The sequence below is a fragment of the Molothrus aeneus genome, chromosome 12 (genome assembly GCF_037042795.1).
Source record: "Molothrus aeneus isolate 106 chromosome 12, BPBGC_Maene_1.0, whole genome shotgun sequence".
Taxonomy (NCBI): Eukaryota; Metazoa; Chordata; class Aves; order Passeriformes; family Icteridae; genus Molothrus; species Molothrus aeneus.
The window spans coordinates 8,477,321-8,503,254 of NC_089657.1; the positions used below are offsets into that span (position 1 = coordinate 8,477,321).

A 25,934-nucleotide genomic window follows, 5' to 3' on the forward strand; every position below is an offset into this window, starting at 1 on the left:
CAGGCCTGGCTCAAGATAGCAGTGAAAATTCAGGCATATACAAACAGGTTTTTTTTTTGAAGAACAGAGAAACTTGAATCTAAATTCAGCCTCAACAAGGTTGGCTGCCGCCAATGGGGTCAGATCCAGCCCTGCTTCACCAGGGTGGTAGTTTGTGCTTAAATGGATTAGCAGCCATCCATATCCTCTTGTTAGCATTGCAATTACAAATTAGTACAACATAAAAGCCTGGTATAATTGTGCTGGAAATGAAAAATATCTCTTTATGTTGCACATTTCACAGCCACATTAGCCTTGCAGAGTATTGTGACAATGATTACTTTTTGCTGAGGGGGAGAGAAAAAGATAAATGACTTCTAAATCACCACATGACTCAGCCTGCAAGCTCTGAGTTTATTTGTGAGACATTTATCTCCTTGTATACTCACCAGGAAAAAAAAATATCATTTAATTAATAAAGGTAATAGCCTGAGGTATTCTGATCAATAAGAAATAGTTTGAGAACAGGGCCTGATGCAGTGAAATATTGAGTTGTCTGCAGACAAACCCATGATTTTCTGTAAAGCTGATCATACTTCTGCCTGGTTAGTTAGGGGAGCCTGCGTGGTAAAGCACAGTGCTCTGCTGAAAATCAAACTGATAGACCAGCTTGAACAAAAAAATTGAAGCAGCTCCTTGTGCCTTGAAACAATTTCCCCTTTATGTTTTCTCTGTGTGACCTTTTGAGCTTTGTTTCCCTGCTGGCGCTGAAGCACAGAACGAGCGTCCAGTGAAGCCAATGGATGCTGCAGAATGCAGCAGACCCTGCTTGGGTCAAATTCTGCTGCCACTGGGCCCTGGCTCTCCTGTGACATGAGGTCAGAGCCCCATTACAGCTCTGCAAATCCAGAGTTCCTGTGCTGGCTCCAGGGCTGATCCTGGATAATGCAGAATAACCAACAGCAAGACATGCCCTGGCCTCCTGTTGGACGTGAGCAGGGGGAGCTGCTGGCAGGATGGGCTGTGTTTGCTTTCCCTCAGCCCCAGGATGATTTCATTCCTTGCCCAGGCAGCCAAAGGCTGATCTAATGCTTGCTGGGGGAAATACACAAATGTGTCATTTCTTTCGTTCAACCCTGCTAAAAATGTGTCCTTAAAGAGAAGAGCTGTGCAGCTTGGGCTTTGTAGGCATTCAGAAACAGCAGGAATTCTTCATCTCACTTTGCAGGGCAGCTTTACAGTGGCAGATGGAAATGGAAGCAATACACCTTTTCTCCCAGACAGATGCAGAGAATTAGCTCCACATGTCATTCTGACATCAGTGCCAAGTGAAGTATGGGGTTTAACAGGAACATGCTTTTAGAAACAAGAAGAAACGATGCTGTGGACACCAGAACTTGATTGGGAATCAGTGGTTCTCAGTTCTTGCTTCCTGCATTGAAAAACCCAGATGCCCTGATGGTTCTCACCTCTGGATTAGGATTGTGGATTAGGTACCTTGTGCTGCACAGCATCTGCTGGGGCATCAGATAAAACTGAGAGAAAAAGAAAATCATAATGGAGCATGGGAAAATAGACAAAGGAAGGGAAGGATGGTCAGGATGGTGGTGGATCTCCTTCAAAAGCTGCAGTTATAGTCTGACAAATATGCTGGCCTCAGTGTAGTTGTGGCTGGTACTGCATATCTGAGGCAGAAATGAGTCTTCTCTTCACTTCCTCTGGGGCCTGCTTCACCCCTTTTGTTCTCACACTGCCTTTTGAAGCTCCAAAGTGACATGGAAATACTAGTCAGTGTTATTCACCTTAATTTTCACAAAATTAATGTAATTGTGTAATTAATGTAAATTGTGCCAATTATGATCCACTAATTTATCCTGTGTTAATCACAATATTGAGTTTATACACAAAGCTGTCTTGTTTGGATGAATGGAGGCTCCTCCCTTTCTGTGCTGTTTTTATTAGCAGTGATTGTTACAGTTTTCCAGATGGTTGTGTTAAACCTTGCATTTCCCTGTGCTGAGGGAAACAATTATGGAAGACCTGCAGACCCCAATTATCACTGCAGGTCAAAGGGCATGCTATTGAAATGCTCATGGGTAAACACTGCAGGATGTGGTCATTCCTTGCTGGGGCTCTTTTTACCCCTTAAGCACCGTGCATATTTCCTATCTTTTTTTATAAAAAAGATCAAATGTTTATTAGCAACAACTGAAAGATGACAGTGGTGAAGAGTGATAATAAGAGAAACTTCTGAAGATGCAAGAGAAGAAACATTAACAATGAAGGAAATGTTGTTTTCCTAAAATTTGTTAGAATGTTTGGGTTTGTACTAGCAAATAATATTTTCATGAAGAATTTCATCTAATGTCTCATATTTTTTCCCATGTTAATACAGTCCTACATGCAATTTTCTGACTCACATTATGACTTAATTTCTTTCTCTGTGAGCATTCAGATGTCTTCACTTGATCACTTTAATTAAAGCAGGAGTCCTTACTCTCACATGTGGACAATGAGTAACACAGCCAGCTCTGCTTTTTAGGCTCAGAAGGGTTTTTTTAATTATAGATGTGCCTACTGGTATTCAGTGCAATCCCACTTTAGCATTTTAGCATTTAAGAAGTGATCAGCTTGAGTTCAAACAGCTCTTAAGCATTGAAAGAAAACTTAAATGCCCTGCTGAATGGGGACATGAATCAGCTTCATATTTACTGGCAAATTTGTCCAGAGAGAATGCCCTTCCTACCTAGGATCCTATTACAGGAGTTGGAGATTTTCCTTTTCCTACTGGCACCAAAATCAGCACAAGCTCTGTCTTCACATCACAAACTGCAGATTGGCACACACTATTTTGCTTTCTTTAGTTTATTGTCAGCCTTTCCCACTCCCTTTATTAAAGAATGAACATGAGATACTTCTCAATGTTAATTTTCAGGAGGCTCTTTAGGTGTGAACTGGGATTTTTTTTTTCAATAGCAGATTTATCCAAATTTTTATGGATGTTCCAAAACCCCAGAGATGAGTCAAAGGATCAAAACTCTTGACTCAACCTGTGCCACTGAAATAATCCCTAGGAGAGAATTTACAGCTTTCCTAATGTTCTCAAGGCTGTCTCTCCTGAAATGTCTCCAGTTTCTGGGCACTGTCATCTGCAGCAAACTCTTAAGGAAATAAATACGAAATTATCAGCTCAGATAGTGCCAGTAAGCTGTGATAGGGGGCAGTGAATTGCTGCCCTGTGGGCTCTCTCTGGCTCCAAGGCAGCTGAGAGTCCTGCCAGTGCTTTTCTGGAGGCAGGATGGCCCTGGCTGGGCACCAAAGCCAGGAGGAAGTGTGGGTGGAATCCAGAGAGGGCTTTTGCTCAGGTGGAGCACCAAACAGAGCTTTGGTCCGGAACACCTGCTCAGGGATAAAAGCGCCCATTTCATGTAAAGAATTCCTCCCCAGAGAGAGAAGGATCCCCTTTGGCTGAGGGGATCAGAGGCACCCCAGGAGCCCAGAGACACTTGACAAAGAGTATGAGTAAAATCAGGCTTGAAACGGGTTTTGACATAAGAACAGATTCATGCATAAATGTAGTGTGGTGTTGGTTATAAATGGATGAAGTGGAAATAGAATGTTAGCAGAGAGGTTATTTTTAACTACTATTTAGACTTTCCAAAGTGTTGTATGTGATAAAAACCAAGGGCTGGTAAAAATTCAGGTAAGGGCAAAATGTTACAATATTCAGTATTCTCTGAGAGTAGATAAAACACCAGAGAAGAATGTTATTGTGGTAATGTGATAAGAAAAAAAATTACTCCATCTAAAAATATTAGTTTATAATGTTAGCTAAATTAAGCAGCTATTGATTTTTAATATTTGTTTTCCTCTTACTGCCTTTTTTTTTTTTAAGCTTTCAGAATTTATTATGGAATGCTCTCACTTTGAGTGGCACAGTGGAAGATATAGGCTCTGCAGCATGCTGGCTGCTCTGCCAGCAAAGTAAACAGCACTTCAGATAAGATTTGGGCTTGCAGCTTCTCTTAATGAGAACATCATCTTTCAGGGCACGGATTTGCTCATGTAACCAAATAGGCCATGCATGCCCCTATTTATTATAAAAATTAATATACAAAACAAACTCTATGTATCTATATGGGCAAGCTATATTATGCCTGTGTCTTATCTGCATAACTTAATTATAGCAGTGCTCAGCAGCTCAGAGAAGGAATGGCCGTGAAGCTCTGTGGCATCGTGTGGGTGCTTCAGCTGGGAAGGAAAATCCAGCATTGCTGATATGAGAAGGAGCCCTGTACTGCATCCCCACTGCCACACTCTGCTGGCAGTGCTCCTCTTCACAGGGAGCTCTAGATGATATGCACAGCACAAAATGCTGAGCTCTACACTGAGGTTAAAATCAGTGTGGAATAGAACACAGGAATTGGTGCTGTGTGGTATTTGATGATAAAATTAAATTGGATGCCTGTAAGAGGAATAGCAGCTATGCCATATTGCTGCTTGGATGCTGTTATCTTACATGTGTGTTCATTTTTCTTAATTCTAAAATAATGCTGCAAACATGGAGTGAAAGGGAAAATAACGTCAGATTTGTAATCTGTTCACAAATGCTGCTCCTTTTACTACAACCGTGATGCAGAGCAAGAGCCTCCTCACCATGCTTCCCCATTAAAGTGGGAATGATATTAAATGACACTGTCTTTTTATAAAATTCATCAGGAAAAACAAGGAAAGGAGAAGGGAAAGGCCATGAGGCCCAGCAGCTGCCCTGCTGTTGAGGCTGCTCAGCGGCTCCCCTATCTCAGAGGTATTTGATAACTCTGTGAGATCTCTGTCAGAGATCTGTCCTTCCACCAGTGCCACACCATCAACAGGGTGTACTGATAAAACTTTCTATTTCACAATAGCTTTTTTGTGTAATTGTAGTTCCACAGTGGCCTAAAAGGCACTTTGTTCTCCTTCCAGACCTATCCATAAATCTGTATTTTCCATTTTTTTTCTTTTTAAATGAAAATAATTTAATTGTACTGATTGAGTTTTCTTTCCTATTATAAAACCTTCAAGCAAAAAGAATTCTTTAAAAGCTCTAGAGATGAAAAATGTAAACTAAACTTTAAAATTTGCTAATTGTAAATCCCTTTGTCTTTGGGTTGCTGCATAGCAGATCAATTCCAAGTAATTACTATGTGAAAAATGTAGGACTTTTTGGTTCATATGTGTATTGAAAAGATGCAAAGCCAATATTAAAAGAATTTTAATTGGTTTGAGATAGTAGCAGGAAATGATTTTCCTTCATTTGTAGAATCAAAAAAAAATGAAAGTATCTCAGCTATTAAATTTGGGAAAGGAGTGCGTATTTCAGCAGTGCAGTCACTGATGTGTGAAATACAGAAAAATGTTAATTGAGGTAGGCTTGTGAAGTGAAATTAGTTGCAAGTGGACTGTAGATGAGCAAAGGGATTCTTAGGGTGTTGCACCTCAGCCATACTTTGAGGTTAATTCATTAGAGATAATTGGAATGTTAAATAGATTTCTATAAGGAATCACTGCTACAGTGGTCTAACACTTTTAATCTGATTGAATGAAATGCTAATTACCAATATTCAGATTTATGCTATGCTTATTTATGTACTTGCCACCCTTATTACTTCCTTGACTGCTGATAATATTTTCTGTCAAGGGTGACAGCCCTTCAATCATCTGAAAATAAGGGCTTGAATGAGGGAACTTCAGCAAGGGCTGCCTGTCCTGTCTCTATCCATGAAGTCTGCTAAAACGCAGGAGCAGCTGAGCAGTCTTCAGTGTTTCACAGCTGATGAAATCCTCACAACACCTCCAGAGCAAATGCAAAGCCTTTGGTGTGGTTCTCTGTGTGGGCTTGACAGCATTTATATACCATTGCACCAAATTTCCAACAAATGGCAATTCTTGGCATAGACACCAGTGGATTTTCAGCCTGAGTACCCAGATGTGGTCTGGGTGCCTTTGTGACCCAGCAGGACCTGTTGCACTCCAGCCAGCAGGACAGATCCAGGGTCTCTGGAAGCAGGGAGAGGAGGTCTGGTCCTCCTGGCTCTGTCCCCTGGGCAGAGGCCATTCATGTGGGCAGACACAGTGTCCGTGCCCTCAGCCAGGAGTAAGGCAAATCAAATAATGCAGGATATATTCTCCACAGAACACCAAGGTGAGCTGTCAGGAATGAAGAGAAATGCTGATTTACACCAGAAACCCAAATACGAACCCATAGCCTGTCACAGATTTTCTTTTTTTTCTTTCCTTTATTTATGACTGTGGCATAAGTGTCCTCTGCATCTATTTACTCTTACCTGGGGTCTCAGGCTTGCATATTTCATTTGCCCAGATGGGCTGCATCACTCTGTGAAGGATGGTCTCTCTGTGCTGGAGAGGTGCCTGTGCCAGGTCCCATGCATGTTATCTCTTATTTATTGCCTCCCTGGCGGCAGCCTGTCGCCAACAGGCAGATAATTAGAGTGGCTCAGGCTGGAGACCTGTGGAAAGTCTGGGTACTTTCATAATTAGCCCATAAATGCTGTAGGTTTGTGCTAGAATCCTCCACAATTTCCGCTATCAGAAGCTCAAGGTTCTTTCTTCAGTGACATATTTATCTTTTATTCTTATAAAAAGAGGAAATCTTTGCATTATGGATCTATTCTCATTTGTGTTGACTTATTTTTGATGGCTTCCTATTTAAAACAGACAGCTTTTGTTTTTGGAGAACCTTGGAATCATTTAAAGAGAAAAACTGTCCCTCTTTCTGCTTGTGCTCCCACCCTGTACAGAAAGAGAAAAAGCAAAAGGAAAAAGTAAGAATAGGAGAAAAGTGTTACCAGAAACAGCTAAACCAACAGCATAATCTGCAAGTTCTGTGCGTACTGTTATGATATCTGAAACATAATTATCAAGCTTAAGTTAATTAGACTAATGCTTAGAAAATCTGGCATGGCAGATTGTGGTAAGTAATTATATATCCCGATTAAAAGATGTAATATGCAGCGAGCAAAAGCAAAAAGAAAACTCCATTTGATACAGCCAGTGAACACAGACAATTAAGAAGTCAAGTAGATGAGCACCGACAAAGATACTGAACTTTGTGGAAGATGATGGGCAAGATGCCAATTTTTCAGTGGAACAGATTTTGCACAGTATCAGTCAAACTTTTGTTTTATGAAAATCCATGCTACTGTTTCCTAACTGAAATACACGAAGGGCCACTTGCTTTAGCATTAGGGCTAGCTGACATGAATACAAGGGAATGTGCAAACAAGAATGTGACATTAGAGTACTAGTTTACATATATATAGAAGTTGTGTAAATGGCTTTTCTTAAAAGCAATTCACAAGATGTCATATGAGAAATAAAGCTGTGAATGCAGTGTCTTCTGCAATTAAGTTTAATAATGATTATGGGTCAGGATGAATGGGGAGAGCTTGTGTGCCTTTGTACCGCACAGAACGTGCACAGGAAAACCCTGAAACACACTGAGAACATGGTCTCTTTTTTTTTTTTTAAACTTTGCTTGAAGAAGAAAGTTTTGCTTGAAGAAGATAGTTTAAATAAAAAAGCCCTAAAGAAAGGAGAGAAATGTAACAAAAGACCTGTGAAAGAAGTTCGTATTGCAATTTCAAAATGTCTCTAAATAAATAAAATTATTTTGCAAGTTCTCCACAAAGTGTGTGACTTTACAACTGATTCCCCAATCAACTCCATCCTGAAGGAGGAGTGAGAAACCTGCAAAGCCCTAGTCTGGTAAATTCAGATGAAGCAAGTCCATGCATGATCCATTCTCTCAGCATTTAATCCACAAGTTTTTGACTGTGCTTCTGGAATAACGTGCAAGTTCTTCTCAGCAGAGCCACGTGTTTTATCCATATCTGCTGAAAATTGCTTTCATTTCCGTTGATCTCATTGTTTCCTAAGGCATGAACAAACTGATTGAGCTGAAAGCATACAAAATTACTTTTTTGTCTCTGGAAATTGGGAGTGTTAGGGTTGCTTTCGGTTGTCTTTGTACCTTTCCTACCCTCCATCCTGCATGGTGATGTGCTCCCCCTCCAAGCAGTGTGGGATTTTCTGTAGCTCTGGAGCATGTCCTGTGGATTATGCAAAGAGAAGGTGGTGATCTGCTGCCAGGATATCATCACCAGAACAGAACTTGCAAAAATATTGCAAACTAAAAAAGTTCCTGTGACTTTTCAGATGCGTATTTTTAAAATATCTGTGCTCAAAGGTTTTAATATTAATTTTGTCCAAAAGCAATGGTACTGAAGTCTACATATTAAATAATAATTGTTATGCAAATGCTATCAGTTTTTGATTTCTACATAGAAACATGGGGTGTCTGGGAGGTTTTAGCATGGGCAATAGCAACTGTTTTTTCCTAGGCAGTTTAATAATATTTTCAATATATTTTCATCAAAAACACCTTTCTACAAGTAGAAGCTACCAGCCTTAATTAACTGCCAATCTATCCAGCTAAAATTAATTCTTCACAAATTCACAGTCCCTTCACTTAAATTAATTTCAGAATATTCTATTCCATGGCTATTATGCCATCCTTATTTTTCTGCATGGGCATTATGTGGATACAACTTATTCCCCAGAAGAAGGATTTCAACAGAAGGCCAACACTGCAACACAAATACATCTTTGTGACGTTTGTACAATAGGGAAAAAATTACATGGGCAAAACCTCCTGTGATGCCCCTTAATAGGACAACTTCCTGCATAAGTTTTACAGCAATATTAATGGGCTGGATAAACTGGAAGAGGGGATTGGCCATCTGAAATCTCCAATTCTGCTCCCATATATGGGTCTGGTACTATCCACTGCCACTGGGTTATTGAGACATGGGAGCCTCCACTGGGTCTAAAAACTGTTCTAGGTATTGAAGATTTTCTTCCCTTTAAGAAATGAATTCACAGACTCAGGGGCATTAGCCCTTGATAAAATTTGTTTGGTTCTTATCCCACTAGGTCAGTGGAATATCAATAGATTCTTAATGCAGTCTGTATTTTAGAGTTTCTTTCATTTCTCAGAGCAAAAGTAAATGTCATTCATATTGGCAGGATGTAATGGGAACATTGAGACAGTAGTTTTTAAAAATATACACAACTTCTTTCAAATAGTCTTTGCCTCTCTCTTGTTTCTTCAATGTGTCTATAGCAATTACAAGGTCAGATATCCCTTAAGATGGTAGAAAAGGTCATTTTGTTGTCTTTTCTACCCCATGCCTCAGTGAAATATTCATGGTACAGCTCAGGTATTGGGCTCAGGTTTAATGTTTCGTTGCATTGCCATCTGTTTTGTTGTTGAAGTTGTTGTTGTTGTTGTTTTTTCCCTTGGAGGGGGGTGAGGGAGCCTGAAGGCAGCAGGGAGGGATGCTGGCATATGAGCCCAGACCTGATGGAAAAGAGGAGCAGTGAATCTGTAGGAGCAGAGTAGCTTCTTTGATCCACACTCTTCTTTTTTAACATTAAAAGTCCTTCTGGTGAAAATCTGCCATTGTGCATGTGGCTCATCAGTAGTAGATGTGGTAGGCTCTGTGCCTCCTCAAAGGCTATGAAGCCACATTAAAGTAGTTTTTTATATTAAATTGTAAAGTTCATTTATGTGACGGGCATTGAAGCCCAGCTCTCACTGAGCCAAGTGGCATTAACAAGGTCCAAGGTTTGTGGAAATCCCAGAGATTTCCAGAGTGCTGCAGGGGCTCAGGGGCAAAGGGCAGCACAGAGAAAGGATGAACCTGCAAGGGGATGCAGAGCACCAGGAGAACTTGGCAGCAGGTGCCCAAATCCCTTGGCCACAGTCAGCTGCCACCACCCACTGTGACAGAGCTGGGGACATCACAAGGACACAGAGGCCTGGGCAGGGAGGGTTTCTCTACAGTGGGTTTCTCACAGGTGTGTTTCAAGCTCTTTTGTGACTGTTTTTACTGTAATGAGAGTGTTTGGCCCATAATGACTCATCAGGATTTTCCAGATTCTTTTTGATCACCTTGCTCTTTTTCAGCATTTCCCTCTTACTGCTGTTGATTTAAATGTCATGACATTTTAAACATGACTTATTATAACAAAACAGTATATAAAACAATATGCTGCATAATAAATGCAGCCATATTTTTTTGAGTGAATGTTAAATGAGAGCAATTTACTCTTCAACCTATTTTACTACCTACTTACTAGAGGGTATTGGCTGCCTAAATCCCAGGGAGGCAATCTAGGTGGTGAAGTAGCCTTGCAAGGCTGAAAGACAGAGAAGTACTTGAGGGGTGCCTGGGGGGAAAGGCTGCCCTGGGGATGTAGCTTTATCCGGGAGTGTTGTGATCCTGAGCCTTGGGAAAGCAGAGCAGGCAGGATCATCCTGGGAAGGTCTGTTGGTGAGTGAGGAGTCCCCTGAGAAGCACACACACAATCAGGCTGTGAAGCCCCTGTGGTTCACCACAGTGTCATTTCAGACCCTGAAGTCTCCTTGAAATCCTCCTACAGCCAGTGGAGGGAGTGACTCAGAGTATGAGTTACTCCAGAGCACACTGATGGAATGTTTTCATCTTCATTTCACAAAGTGGTGCAGGGGTGAGGAATTTTTTTAATAGCAATAAGCAAATTCCCCAGAGAAGAAGAAATACACGCTGTCCACCATGGGCTCTTCCTGCACATCCCAGAGATGTGGTGAGAGAGGTGGAACTCCCCCCTGGAGAGGAGGGCATGCTCCCATTCCCCTTGGTGGTGAACTGGCTCTGTGCCAATGCCACAGCACCTGCAGCTGATATCCTTTGTGCTGTCAGAAAAAGACAAAGAAAGCAAATAAACCAAATCAACCTCCTTAACACACATGTGTTTTCCTTGGCATGTCGTGAATCTTATTGAGAGTACGGCAAATATTTGTCTAAAGTTAAGAAGATTACTGAGGGAAGTAGTGACTTTGAAATTCACTGCAGCAGGAGCCAGAATACATCACCCCAATTCAGGCACCTCGAGGTTATCTCTGCTCTTGGAGTGGGACATGCACATCTCTCTGCAGCTCTGACCTCTTGGGAAGAGGCTTTCAGTCAAGTAATGCATGCACCTGCATGAAATTTTTGAATCACTGACTCTACCCTTGATTAAAGTGCTTTTCCTTGATTAAAAATAGCCTTTTTCCAAATGAGTAATGTTGCATGACAGGCTGTGCACGCAGGATAAGGTTTCTTCCAACATTATCACACTGATGACATTGCCATTTCTTAGCCAGGTCTCTGTGTGACACATTTCTCATGTGTAGGCAGCCCTCTGTAGCCAAGGCCATTAGGAAGCTCCCCACAAAAATCCACCTTCTCTTCCCAGGTGAGGAAGACTACAGAGGTGTTTGTAACATTATCTGCTAATTAGGAGAATAATGGGCATGGTGAAAATGTATTTAAACACTTCTATAGATTCTTGCCTGGATTCAAACCAGGTTGTAAATAGCAGTTCCCCAAGTCTTTGGCAAGACTTCTTACCCCAGTGGATGTTCCTTCAGGTATCTTCTTTATAATGTGCTCACTTTCCAAGAATTTTAACTCAGTTGGAGCCAAACTGGAAGTCTGTCAAGATCTGAGCTCTTCAGAGTGCAATCTACATATTTCACTGATGGTAAACCTGCAACTGTCGTTCTGCTTGTGGGCTTGCTTGTCTTTTATATTTTCAAAAGCAAATTTCTTAAGATTCCTTTCATATTTAGTCTTTTTTTTTAATCAGAATTGTTAGAAACGGTGGTTTGCAGAGTTTATTTTAGCAAAGCACTTAAACATGTATGCTTAAGGGTTTTACTTAACCTTTATGTGTTTCCACAAAATTCTCTTCATCTAAGTGCTAAATAGGGTGCAGTTATTCATATGTGAAGTGTGGGGTTCAAGTCTTTCCTCAAAGCACAACAATAAAACTGGAAAAATATTTGCAGTCACTAGGACAAAGAGTCAACAGGAGGGTAAAGAACCACCACTCTCTAAAACACACTTTTGATAAACTGAGGTTTCCAATGGAATATGTGCTTTGCAGCAATATCAGCAGCTGTGAGGTAGCAGCATATTTCATGCAGAAGCAGTAAAACAATTGGAGAAGGATTTTCCAGTAGATACTTTAAAAATTGTCTCATATAAAATGCAGATATAATTTAGGCTTTTTTCCCATCTCCTTAAATAATTCAGATTTAATGCAGCATGTAAAACCCACCCCAAAATCAGGGATTTCTGATTCATGCAAACACAGATATCTGTATGATATAGAATCATAAGCAAAGTCAGCAGATGAGAAAATTATAGGATGTGGGGTTTTTCTGCAGTGTTCACTGTAAATTAGAGCAATTAAATTACAGCAGTTTTGTAGCTGTAATTAAATATGGAGATGGGCCCAGAGATGTGGAAAGCTCTGAACTGCCTGAGCTGCTGAGGCTGGGAGGGGGAGCAGTGGGAAAGGGGCTTGGAAAGGGGTCCTGATCCCACAGCACTGCATCAACACAGAGTCTGCTGGGTGCTGTGTGTGCTCAAGGGGGAGCCTGCTGGGCTTGGTCTCTGCCTTGTTCTTGCCTTTCCTGGGCTCTGAGCAGAACTGGGGTGATCTCAGCTGGGAGACAAGCCCAGGGCTGGGAGCTGCTGCAATGATTCCCCGCCATGATTTTTCCCAGGTAGGTGGAACAGGATGTGTAAGGGCATGTGATTCCAGCATCCCTGAGAAGCTGCTTTGTGAAACTGCTGTGTTTCATCCATTATTCTTTCATTTTACATTGCAAGTCAAGTCAGGACTTGAGGCACAGCTGAAGGCAAATGGGATGGAGGCAGGAGGCTCAGACTGGCAGAGGAGGGCACCTACCAAAAAGCTCCCACTCCTTTCAGCAAGGCAGCAGAGAGTGAGGAAAGGCTGGAGCATAGCAGGAGGTGCAGATAATAGCAGTAAATGCTGCATTTAATCACATTGTGCAGTGGGGTGGAAATGAAGTCTTACTCTGAGCTTGTAAGTGAAATACAAAGAGAAGTGAAAGGAAAGAAAGCACTGGGGGAAAAGAGCAAAGAGGTCAAGACCAGGGAGAGCGGGGTAAAGGAAACAATTCAGGAGTTAAGTTGTAAAAGCAGTAGCAGAGGAGGCTTAGATGGCTGGAAGCCATCACCAGGACCGTCCCACTATCACCAAAGGAGTTTTCCCCCATGAGGTGGAGGTTCCCCACAGCTGCAGTGCCAGAAGAGGAGCAGGGGTGTGCTCTGCAGTGTTTTGGTCACACAGCTCTGCTGCCTTGAGGGAGCTGGGGGAAGCAAGGTGTAGCAGCAGCCCTGGGATAAAGTTTGTCTCCAGCCTCTGGAAATGGTTGCTACTGGTGAGAAGAAATTAGATTTTCAGCCTCCTCATGGTTCATGTGTTAATCTGATGTTGAGATATCACTCTGAATATTTCGCCACAGTGTGATTTGACTATGGAAAAGATGCCTGGATATCCCAAGGTGTGTTGGTAATAATGAACACCAGCAGCTGGGTAATGCCTGATCTCTGATTCAAGCCACTGGCAAAAATTCATTCTTTTTATTTTTTTGTAGCTACTGGTTTTGATAATACTATATTTTATAATTGCTGAAGCAGCTGAGCTTTGTTATGTTGCTGCAGTTTTGTGTAATTACTCTCCATCACTATAATTTTTCTTTTAGTTAAATGCATTGGAGGTTATAAACTCTTAACTATCAACTATAAATATTCATGGGGAGTGAGAATAGTTCTAACTACCATAAAAGCTTTTTCCCAATAATTTTGGCTAGTGCTCTGTATTTACACAGGTTGCTTTGCTGATGGTGTTATGGCATAAGTAGAAAAAAAAATATACATATCACTTCAAGCAACAGCCAGTCATAGACCCAGGTCCCCTATAGTCTGCTCTGCTGAGAATTCTGGGCCCCTCCACAAAGGGCAAGAAGGAGAGGTCCCCCAATGTGAATGTGCTATAAAACAATATTGTGTTTCCCTTAAGAATTGCAGTGATAAAAACATAGCCCATTCTGCAGCACTAGCAACTTTAATAAAATAACATAAAGCACAGCTGTCAGGTCTGCCAGCATCTCACACTGGGAGACATGAGGGAGAAAATGAACACTTTTCACAAGCAGAAATATTCAAAGAGCTGCACTGTTTACATGTAATCAAGACTGACAGTCATAGATTATCAGTGGAAGAGCATTTTCTGCTTGAGGTGAAAGAAGAGGATAATTTATCAGGAAGCCCAAGAAGTCAGACATCAGTAATGATCTGCTTGAAGAAGGGCATATCTTAGAAATAGTGCATTTATTTGTACTGCAAGGCAAGAAGGTGTTTGGAGTTATAAACACGAGCCTTGGTGCTTGAGGAATGTTGAGCAGATCCAGTGTGTAATTTGCTGGGCAGCTGTGATTAGAGACCTGACTAATGTATGTCCCAGTGCTTGTTCAGAAGATTAAAAGAAAAATTTAGCATAATAGAGATTGTCTAAAAGAGCTGCTCGTGCTCTCTCATCCTGTTCCCTCCTTTTGGAGTTATCCAAGCTCTGCTGAGGGCGTTGCTCACCTTCCTGTTGATGCTCAGGGTTCAGAGACACTCCTGTAAAATGCCTACAAACAGGTTTGGTTTCAGAGAATTTGGGGCTTTTGGAGTTTTGCACTAAAACATTTTGTCCACCTGGTGCAATGCTTTTGCATCACCTTTCTCTTATGAAAACAGTCCAAATATCAGCTGCTTTGAAATGGTAACTAATTTGGAGCCCTACAGAAAAGGTTTTATAGGCTCACCTTGCCTTGGTGTGCTCTGAGTTTGCAGAAGTAGAACTGTTGTACAGAAAGTAGCACAAACTTCAAGCTAGTCTGTGTTTGGATATGTCTGATTAAGGATGTCTGCTCAACTTATCCAGCTTGTACTCTGACAGGGGTAGGCAAGATGGATAAATCACTATTTTTATGAATAGTTATCTGGCAAATAGAGGCACTGTTTTGCCCTTTAGGTTGAACAGAACCTTGGAGTGTTCTCGAGGTGCAAGAGAGTGTTGCTTCCTCAGCTTAATCCAAACTTTCAATACAAGTCAGATGTTTGCAAAGATTCACAGCTGGGACTTGCATGTATGTGTCAACATGAGCACACTCTGAGGCACAGAAGTCCCTAAGAAACAAGTTTCAACTGTTATGTTTGTTCCCCACCTGAATTCTGAATCAGTACAATTCATTACTGAAATGTCTATGTTCTCCTCTCCTGAATGCAGCTTTACAACTTTTCAGCCACATTTCAGTTCTCCCCATGAGGACCTCTGTAAGCTAAAGCTAAAGCTGCTTTTTACTTTTTTTTTTACTTTATGTAAAATCTTACTTTATGTAAATTTTTACTTTATGTAAAATATTTTTGTTTGTTTTAATTAAGAGAGATTAAGACAGTCTCTGTAGTATTTTGGCTGGGCTGCTCTGTGTCCTGGGGGCTGTGCATGGCAGCCAGGGCTGCTGGGCTTCCAGGCAAGTTTCAGGATTCATTGCTGCTCTCCATACATCTGTTTTAACCTCAAAGATTGATTATTTTTAAAGGTTAGCAGTTATGTAGCAGAAGAAACCCTCACCTTTGCCAGCTTCAAGAAGTCACTGTGGTCTGTAACTGCACAGTTTTAATTTAGACAACAACAACAGCCATTGCAGGTTAGCCCTCCTTATTACAACTCACTCCAGGTTTTTTTAAGAGGAAAAAAAAATCACCACCTACCAGTCCCACGCCCACTGCACCAGTGTCCACATGGAGCCAGCCTCACCTGGAGTGTGCAGAAATGAGAGAGAAAGGAGAGCAGCAGCCAAATCATGTCACTAAAAGCAATTCTGGGTTAAACAAGGAGACCTTGAGGAGCAGGGGCAGCTCTCCTTGCCTTCCAGCCTTTGCCTGCTGCACATCCTACCAGCATTAGTTTGAATGAGCAAAACTCTGCTTTTTTTCAGAGAACAGCTCACACCTCAGTCGGATTTACCACCCCTTGCCTTGTCCTGGTGCATTCTCCTGTGAGGTGTGAGCATTCCCAGTCCATAGAAAGCACAGGGTGATGGAAACTCTTTCCAATAACTCATGGCAGGTCAGCTGTGGTGCCTCCACACCCTGTGGGTGTGAGCAGAGGGTGACAGCAGAGCTGTGGACCCAGGGCATGTGCTGACAGTGTGTACACCACACCAGTCCCTGCCTTTTAAATGTTTCTCATTCTGTGGCATCATTACAAGATTGATTTATAACATACTTAGTACTAATGTAACAATGAAGATTAGTCTTCTCTGAGTCGAACAGTAATACACTTTAATTTGCCTACAGCTACTGCATTGTATTGGCATGAAAGGAAATGGTTTTCTAATGCAGCTTCATCTGCTGAGCAGGGGGAAATCTGTGCTGCAGAGTGTAAAGCTACATGGGACTCTAGCTGGCAGCAAAATTCAGAGTAGGAGAAACATAACATAAATAAAAGTATTTGTGAGTTGGAGGTGTGCTAACAATCCTAACATTCCATATCCAGTAATGCACTTTGCTTGAAGGTTCATGATGGCTTCATCTTTGTTTTTTCACCACTTCATCTTCTATATTATAATTTTTCCTGCAATAAGAGGTGTAAATTCATTAGTTTTCAAATTTTTTTTTGTGACATTAACAGGAAGTTGGTATTATGAAGTTCCTTAGAAGCACTGGTGCTGTTAATGCAGTCTGTGCTGTGCTCTAAACCTCAAGAACCACTGGAATCTCAACACTTGATCTGTTAAGTAAATGTTTCTGCTGTCTGGTGTAAATGCTGCCTTCACTTGACAAGTGTCAGGCGTTCTTTGAAGGGACATGTGCACAAATTGTCACTCAAGTGCCAGTATTTACCCTAATGTGGAGCTCCCCTCTTCAGGAAAGCAGCAAAGCTGTCAGCTGCTCCCTTCTTCTTGAGTGGCAAAGGAAGAAATTATCATGTCTGGGACAATATCATGTAACAGTTACTGCATTTGGTTGTGGGCATAGTGTGCCAGTTGGACACAAAAATTATGTTTCTTATACTTTTCTTTCCCCCAAGAAATCAATTAAATATAATCATGCTTAAAATAACAGGTTTTGTTTCTAGACCAGAGATGTGTCTTGCTTTCAGCAATGGCAGGGAAGGATTGAGATGTATGCAGAGAAGAAATGAAAAAAATATTAATATAAACTGCTGGTGGGAAGCAGTTGCAACAGGGCCTTATCACAATAGGTCTTTGATAGGAAAGGTGGGCAGAGGAAAAGACAGAGAGAAAAATTCACAGGAAATAGTGACAAGGTGTCCAGCTCACTCCTCTGGTGGGGTGGGTGCTTCAAAAGACCTGAGTGTTCTCCTGTTGGTTTATCTGCCAGCTTTGCATCAATTACCAACAAAGTGTCTGAGCATCAGCCCACCGAGCTGAGCCTGTCCCTGCCTGTCACTCACCCTGGTGCTGTCCTTGTAAATGCAGCCACTGTCACCACTCTAAACCAGCAACCTTCACCCTTCCTCTCTTCATCACCAGGTCCATCCATCCTGAAGGCACATGGAATAGTTTGATTGATTGCCCTAAATTTGACATTAAAACTGAAAAAATAATAAACTGACTTTTTCTTTTCTCCCTCAAAAAGCTGCAGCGCCACGACAAAGATGATTCCCCTGACAAGTGGAGGACAGAAGAAGAAATGGCAGCTGAAGCAGAAATTCTGAAGAAGTATTTCCAGGAAAATTAGAGGTAATGATCTGACCATTGACTTATTCCTGAAGCACCCAAGCCTTTGCTCAAGTCTCCAGAGGCTTCTTGAAGACAACAGGGCAAATATCTAGAATGAAACAAAAGAAAACAAAGCTCTTAGTTTTGTGTTGTTTCCAAAAGGTCACAGCACTCCAACAGTGGCTGAAATGACATGCTCCTTCTTGAACAAATCAGCACCCTCCTAGAGCATTTTGCTTCCAGACAGCAAAAATAATGGTGTATCCAGAAATGAGAATCATCAGCATTTACTGAAGAGGAGTCTTTGTCCTAACATATCCTCCCACTGTTTTTAGGACAGAAAACAGCCCTGGTACCTCTACACAGAGCTAGAACTGGTGTGTCTGTGTACAACCACATATGCATATGCACCTATACATTGCATCAGAATTCAGACTATAGTGGGCATAAATTCTAACCTCACCTGTCAAGTATTAAATTATTTGATCATTCAACTTCCAAAACTAAGCCTGCTGGAAAACTGCCTGTTCTGCTAAATTTTTCACTGACCTTAAAAGAAAGATTTGCAGGGAGGAATAGAAAAGAGAAAACACTTGGCAAACACTAACATTGGTGCTCTAGAAATTGAGAGTTTTTCATTTTGTACCTGGAGTCCCAGGAGCCAGATTCTTCCAGCAGAAATGAGCTGGCCTCCAGAGATCAATGTGAGTTAGGCTGGGGGGTAATACTGCAGCAAGGATGCCAAATCTCCCTCTCCCCTGCTCCCCTATGCTGTTTGCCATCATCCAGCACTCTCACTTCTCTGTCATTTCTGGCTGTTTCATGTTTTTCCTCTGTAGAACCAAAATCCCAGAAATAACTCTCCTCTCTCTCTGTGACTCACTGCTTGCAGCCTGGCTTGAGAAATCTTGAGCTAAACCACACACTGTATGGGTGGCACACTTAGGTGGCAGCTCTCATCTCCTGTGCCATGCAAATGGCAAATTCAAATGCTATTTGGATGGCATTTTGGATGACTCCATTTGGAGTTCAGCAGATTTCCCCTTCCATTTTTTTTTTCTTGCATCGTGACCATGCTCTTGTCTTCTCCAGCCAAAGTAGCTGTGCCCGCCCTTCTGTGGGTGCACAGAAAAAGCCATGGAACACATTTATTCCCATCTGGGAAGGAAATTCCTCCCCAGCAGCTGGGACCTCCAGGGTTTGGAGCAGCAGGGTTTGGCCTACACAGTCACATTTCTGCAGTGGCTGCTGGAGTTGCATTTAGACACCCACTTTTCACCTTCTCAGAAATATGCTGCTGAAATGTGAATTACTCAGGCAGGAAGAGCATATCCTTGGTAATGCATGTGTAAGCACTCTTCTCTAACAGAGGCATTATGTGGTGCTTCATCTGTGGCCCAGCAACCAATGAATAGTACTTAGGGGAAAATGGCACATCCCTATTCCAGTGTGATATTGTTTCTCTTTATTGATTTGGTAGGTTTTGGGGGGATTTTTTTTTTGGTCTCCTCAGAAATAAATTGGAAATGCATTTTTTCCTAGAGATTCTCAAAGGAGTTGGAATTAAATCCCCACATATCAATAAAATGTTCTTTATCTCTTCTGATATTAAACACAAGCTGGACAGATGATATAAATCCTTTCCTGCAAGCAAATTGGTGTGGCTGGACATCTATTTCCATTTATTATGAAAATGAGTCAGTGTGTGTCTGCATGGATGACCTCTTGCTACGTTTCCCGTGATATTAAGGTCATTACCTTTCCTAGAACAAACTGGTAAATTAAATCTTCCTGGCATCATTATCATGAGAGTGCCTAGTCCTTCCAGCCCTTGATTCCCAACATCAGGCATCACTGTCAATCTCTTCTCCCCAACATTATTTTGCTTCTGAAGCTTAAGGCTCTGAACCTGAGATAAAGGTGTATCTATGCATTCTGCATTTCTCAGCCTTTGTCTTCTCTCCTAACCTTGCTTCTAAAGCCATGAAGATTGAAAACTTTTGGCAAATTAACAAGGTTATATGCATCCTTCTTTGAAGCTATTTTTGCATTTCACCTACAAAGGATTTATTTTGCCATTTGTGGGTTTACCTGAATGACACTTGACTTGAGATTTTTTCGTGCAGCATAGGGAAAGTCAGAAAGAGCTGAATGTGGGTGTTCTGCAGCCAATTAATAGCAATTTTTAAGGCTTCATGCATTATTTTTGTACTTCATTGTTTTGTTTAAAGAAGCCCAGCTTGGCTAGCTTAGCCTGGGCAGACTGAGCTGTGTTTAGGGCTTTTCCAGCTACTCTCACATTTATCACAAGCCCTTCTCCACCTGCCACAACTCCTGTATGAGAGGACAAGGTCCAGTAGCACCTTTTACATGTATTTAGAGACTATCTAATCAAGAAGGATTTGCATGTAACTTTTTCCTAATAAATACTTGAATAAGGCAAGCAGCTCTTAGTTCTCTCCCTACTTCATTTGCTGGTGCTGTTCCCTCTTGGCTGCCTAACTACAGTTAAGTGCTTCTACATCAGTCCCCAGATGACCCAAAATATCCACCCACTTGCTTAAGGAAACGAACACATTTAGCCTTGCTAAGTTTCCACCCTTGAGAAAATGCTTATCTTTAAATATTTTATCTCTGTGTGCAATATCAGTGAAGGAATTTGTGCTTTGCATGTGTTTCTGCTCTTCCCCCGGGTGTCCCCATGCCACTGTATCCCACCTCATTAGAAGGACTTGTTCTTTCTGCTCACAGAACTGTGTCTGCACAGCTGAAGCTCAGGAGAACTTCATGTGACTCTGGAAGAGAGAAAGAAAAGGAAACAAAAACTTTCTAGGGGAGGATATTTAATATAGAATTTCCCCAGTTAGTCACTCTGTTGTTAGTAGCACCAGGATTTTACTTTTTTACAGCCTCTTTGGGAGCTGTTTCTCATTCTGTGTTGGCTGTCCTCTGGTCAGCTGTGTTTGATAACTTGGTTGCTTTTTGAGGTGGATGCACAGGGAAAAGGCCCCTACTCAAAGAGCAGGATTTGATGCAGCACCCTAATTTCCAAGCCTATTTTCAGATGTGCCTCTTGAATTTTCTGGCTATGTATAGCTGGGTGTTTTGATAGTCTGTTTTGAGCATTTTAAATTGCACATGCCAGCAAAAAGGCTAAAGATTAAAAGACTTTAACCTTCAGATAGTATGTGAAAAACGTTTCTCTTCAAAGGCAGCTTCACTCTGTGGTGTTATTTCTGAAGAAAGAACCAGGCTGCACAAGTTTCAGTAGTTTTCCTATTTTGTGCATAACTGAAGTAATACTTTTATGCCATTAGAAAAGTAGTCAGTCTTAAGTACAATGTCAAAATGTCCCTTTGCATAAAGAAGTTGACAGTGATATTCTGTTGCCAAGTGCTTGGAGTTACAAATATTCAATAGCTTTTAATTGCTTAACCACCTGAATATTTTGTGTCCTGCAACATGCCAAATTCTTGTAGAAATCCCTTCAAATAACGTGTCCTGCACAGTCTTGCAGGATTTCTGGTGTCAATTCTCCCCCTTGTCCCCAGTCTGGCAATGTTTCTGGATAAGATAGTCTTTCCAGCTTTTCTAAAATGTATAAATTTTATTCCTTTTTCCCCCCACTCATTCTTTGAGAGCATTCATCCTGCCTCACAGCTGCCTGTTCTGCACCAAGATTCTGCATGTGTGAAAAAATGCTGTTCTATTGCCTTCAGCAGGGAAATTACCCCTGATAGCAGCAGCTGGCCAGGGGGGAATTTAAACTGGCAATTTGACTTGCATCTGATTTTGCTCCAGCACCTCTGGAGTGTGACAATCCATGCTGCATGCATGAGAGTGAACACCAGAGCAATCCCATCACTTTCCTTAAATTTAGGCAAGTATACAAAATGACTTGCAACACCCATCTTTGCTTGTTTTACTGTAAGAAAAACCCTCCTATCATTTCTGGTACTTTAAACTGCATAAACCCACAAAGAAATGGCTGTGTCTGTGATCCACAGGGGGAATCTGGGATGCAGTGAGGACAGGCTGACCCCTGGCTGGGCACCACAGGCATGGCCAGAGGTGTTTTCTGCACTTGGTGCTGCCTGTTGGCAAAGCGCAGTCACTGGGCAGCTTTGAGGAGCACAGCAGGCTGGGCCATGGGACATGGGAGCAGGGACAAGGGTGCAGCAAGCAGAAACCCTCAGTATTTTCAGAGCCTCACTTGATAAAGCTGAGCAACCTTCTGAGTGCTTACACTGGAGTTAGAGCCAGGTGGTGCCTGGGCTGGGCAATTCCCAGAGGGCATGGTCTGGGAGCTATTTGTGTGTAATCCTGGAGTAAATACACATCCCAGTAATCTGCTATAGATTTCTCTGCACTCCAGACTTAAGTGCTATTAATTATATCCCCCACTCAGAAGCCTCCAAGAAGCATTAATTAGAAAGCAGGAGCTGGCAGTTTGCTTGCCTGTGTGAAACTATTATGACCTGGGAATGAAGTACAAGCTTCAAAAGAAACACATTTTATGAAGGTCACCTTGAAAAATATCATAAAAATCTGTCAGAAGAGAATGCAGCACTCCAAGTGTGCATTTCAGTGTGACATTATGCTTTAAGTAGTTGGAAATAGCAAAGAGAAGATGGATCAGATCATAGGGTCTGTGCTTTTCCACCCAAAACTCTCTTTTTTTCTGCAGTAAGTACATATAAAGTAATGTTTTTGTCATTTCAATGGGATGCAAGGAAAATTAATTATCAACACCAATCCACCAAACATAATCTGCCCTTGCTGGTAATTTTTAAGTGTAAAATATCCAGACTCTCCAACTCTGCAGCAGGGAGGAGGTTTACACAAGAATTACATTACCTCTTCAAGGTGTAAACAGCCAGAAGTGGTGCAGTGACTGCACAGCAGTGACACCCAGACTGGAAAGCTCAGGGCAAAAGGCTTCCCCAAATAAATGTGCTCTGCTAATGCACAGCAGCCTCAGTGTTGAGGTTGATTATTTTTCTGGTTGAAGCATGTGATTATTTCTTATGAAAACAGAGCTACAGGAGAGCTAGCTGGAGTTATAAATGAAATGTCATCCTCTTGTGGGAGGCAATGATGTCCTCCTCACACCTATTCCAGGGCTCTGTTTTGAGGCTGAAAGTAGCACTGTCCTGAAAGTTATACATTATTATACAAAGGTATTTCATTTCCCTATAGGTGGCCATTTAATTCAGCTGTCCAGTACATGAATTCCATACAGCACTGCTTGGATCCTGTAATTATGGCTACAGTAGAAACATCAGGGCCAGGGACACAGACACGATTTTACAGCAGAAATGCAAAGCAGCAAATGTGTTTCTGTTGGTGAAGAAAGCTGACAGCCAAATGTTCTCTTAACCTGCACATCCAGCAGCCTGAATGCCTACCTGGGCTGCCTGTCAAAATCATATATTGTCAGTGGGATCAGTTCTTGATTCATCCTTGGCTTGGTGTGTCTCATTGTCCGAGAGGAAAATGGGGGAAGCTGAGCATAAGTGGTGGACATTTGTCTGAGGACCTGGGGTGAAAGAGCTGAGGTGCAGGACAATGCTGAGCTTCAAATAAGGATGATATCAACTGTGACTGTGGTATTTTTACACCCAAACCTGTGCTAAAATGGTGCAAATCTCTTGCCCCCAAAGCTGCCAGAGGATGCTCCTCCCGAGCAGCCAGACCCTCCTCGAAGCAGATTCACAAAATCCGTGCCAAGTGATTCACAGGCTGCCATCGAACTGTCACTCACGAGGGGCTCACAATGGAAACTGTTGCTCGAAATGCCGTGGGAATGGGAAACATATGTTTCAGTGAGAGAGACAATCAAACAAAGGAGTGGGTGGCTGGGGAATTGCAGCCACAACAGCGGCAAGAGCCGAGCCTCGCGCGCAGCCCGGGAGCGAGTTCGGGGGCCGTGCCCTCATCTAACACTTGGGTAACAGCTCTGTGCTTAATAAGCTGAGATAATTTCCCCAGTATTGAAGCCAGCTCTAAACATGTTCTGAAGTGAAGGTACAAAACTGAAGATACCAAGCCAAAAGCCTATTTCGTGCTCAATTATAAGCAAAGGTTTGTATGGTGGTATCCCGTTGCTGTAGCTGCTGCATAATAGAACTGCCCAGAGAGACATTGGAACCAGCAGCTCTACATGACCTCAGAGCTTCAGCACTGCCTTTGTGTGAGTGTCGTATCTAGGCTGTGTAGGTGGAAAGGCATTAATAACTCCTGCAGTAAGCAGTTATTTGAGAAGGGAAGGGGGTGATGGATATTGGAAATATGTTGGACTGAGCGTACTTGAGGCTCTGTTGTTTGCCAGGATGTCAGTCTCTACACAAAAGCAGAGGAATTGCAGGGATAAACTCAAGTGCCCCACTTGTGTCAGGACCTGGGAATGCTGCAAGCCTCCAGCTACCACTGCAGTAGCACCCGTGCCGAGAGTTTGTGCAGGGATTTCACAAACAGCTTCCACAGCTTCAGGCTCTCAGCATTTCTATTTCTCTGCTTCAAGAACACCTTCACATCTGTCATGGCACCTATTACAGGTCTTTTACTAGGATGGACCACCAAGAGATGTATAAAATTGGAGCAGACATGGCAAGAAATGCCCCATTTATTCTCCAGCATGTGAGGCTGGGGGCATTTTCTGGGTGATGGTCCCAAATCACTGGTTTGTAATTCCTTGGCATTAAGCAGAGTCCCACCACATGGTCAGGATGGAGGAGGATAAACAAGAGATGATAGTCTTGAAAGATTATTTGTAGGAGCTTATATAAGAGATCATGAGCCCCAAAGAGTCTTGCATGAGGCTATTACAGCAAAATAGATTTGAAGAGTAAGAAACTGGATTTGATGACACAAGATGCCCTTTCTAATCCTTTTTTCCTATGAGGAGCGGTCAGCAGAGCTGGGGACTGTGCTGCCTTACTCAGGGACATCAGACAGGTGGCCTCACTTCATGTTTGTTTTTTGTAAAATGATCCTGACCTCTGTCCAAGGGTGCTTTGTGAGTTGGGAATGAAAAGCACGATGTGAAAGGCAGGCATTACTATTATTTGCAAGTGCGGTTTATTGAAAAAGCAGATAAGAAATTGGACAAATCTCTTTCTTGCTTTGGTAAATAATTTTAAAATAGTTGTGTGCTTTTCTTCTTCCTCTGTTGCTGGGGCTGTAATAGGAGCTGCAATGTGCTGTGTGGGGGTTTAACACTGAACATTTCCTTTTGCCTATTGCTGTCAGTGACTCCTGTCAGAACACACTAATGAGCACCTAAGTCGTTAGTAATAAACAGCCTCGCATTTTGTCTTACTAACAAAGATCAAAGCTGCTATTATATGTAATGATCTGTTATGTTTGATACTTCTCAGGTAACAAAGTGTTTGGAACAAGTCCCATGACACCAGAAAGTCCCCAGAAAGAAAAACCTCATTCTCCAGTTCTCAGTGGCCCTGGAGCTGCAGCTTGACAATTTTATTATGTTCTACAAATATGGGATTCTTCCATGAAAAATTTTATTGGACCTTTGGATATCATCAAGGTTGAATTCCAGCTAAGACAACTAAACAGCACTGGTTCAAAATATTGCTCTGAATTGTAACTCATATTTTTCTGAATTGTGTACTTGGGAATGAATCTTTTTAAATTGTCCCTTGGCCTAAATAGAAATAAAGTGCCAGGAAAATCAGGTAGCTACTGTGTTTAGGTACATTATAAAGTGTTTACTCCATGTTGTGCTCTTTGATTCAGTTACTGTATGGAGGCTATTTTATCATAGAAAAATTAGATCTTTTAGCAGTGTGGCAATTCATACAAACCAAGACTTTGTTACAGACTAGCCAAGATAAACTTGGAAAGCTGCTTTTTCTTCAGGTGAGTTCTATAACAAGAAATATTAAGCTTCCTGAGATCTTTCTTTTTTCTGTTCTTTTAATGCATTATGAAAAGGCCTCTGGAGTTTTAAGGGACACAAAACACTTCTGTAAAACAATTAATATGGGAAGTTGCTCATGGGATAATAATCACATTAGGGCTAGGCTGGCATGAATGGCTGCTCCCAGCCACAAACAACGAGTGGGACCCTCCCACGTGGAGCAATCCCTGGGCAAGAAATGCTGTGCTCAGAACCCTGCACAGGAAGAAACCCACCATGGGTTAGTTGTTGATTGCTAACACATAATGCAGGAAAAGAAGTCAAACAACAGATGGAAGAGAGAAGAAATGAGTCTGTAAGATGTGCATGAAA

At 41.9% G+C, this 25,934-nt stretch overlaps 1 protein-coding gene across 2 annotated transcripts in view; it reads left to right on the top strand.

Annotated features, from left to right (window-relative positions):
• The window catches only part of FHIT (fragile histidine triad diadenosine triphosphatase), a 527,985-nt gene extending 502,609 nt beyond the window's left edge, over positions 1–25,376 (top strand). For both annotated transcript variants that reach the window (XM_066558122.1, XM_066558121.1), the window contains 2 exons: positions 17,598–17,701; positions 25,060–25,376. In XM_066558122.1, the coding sequence (XP_066414219.1) occupies positions 17,598–17,699 (102 nt within the window). In that variant the 3' untranslated portion in view covers positions 17,700–17,701; positions 25,060–25,376. The remainder of the gene's footprint in view (positions 1–17,597; positions 17,702–25,059) is intronic.
• Positions 25,377–25,934: the final 558 nt, after the last annotated feature.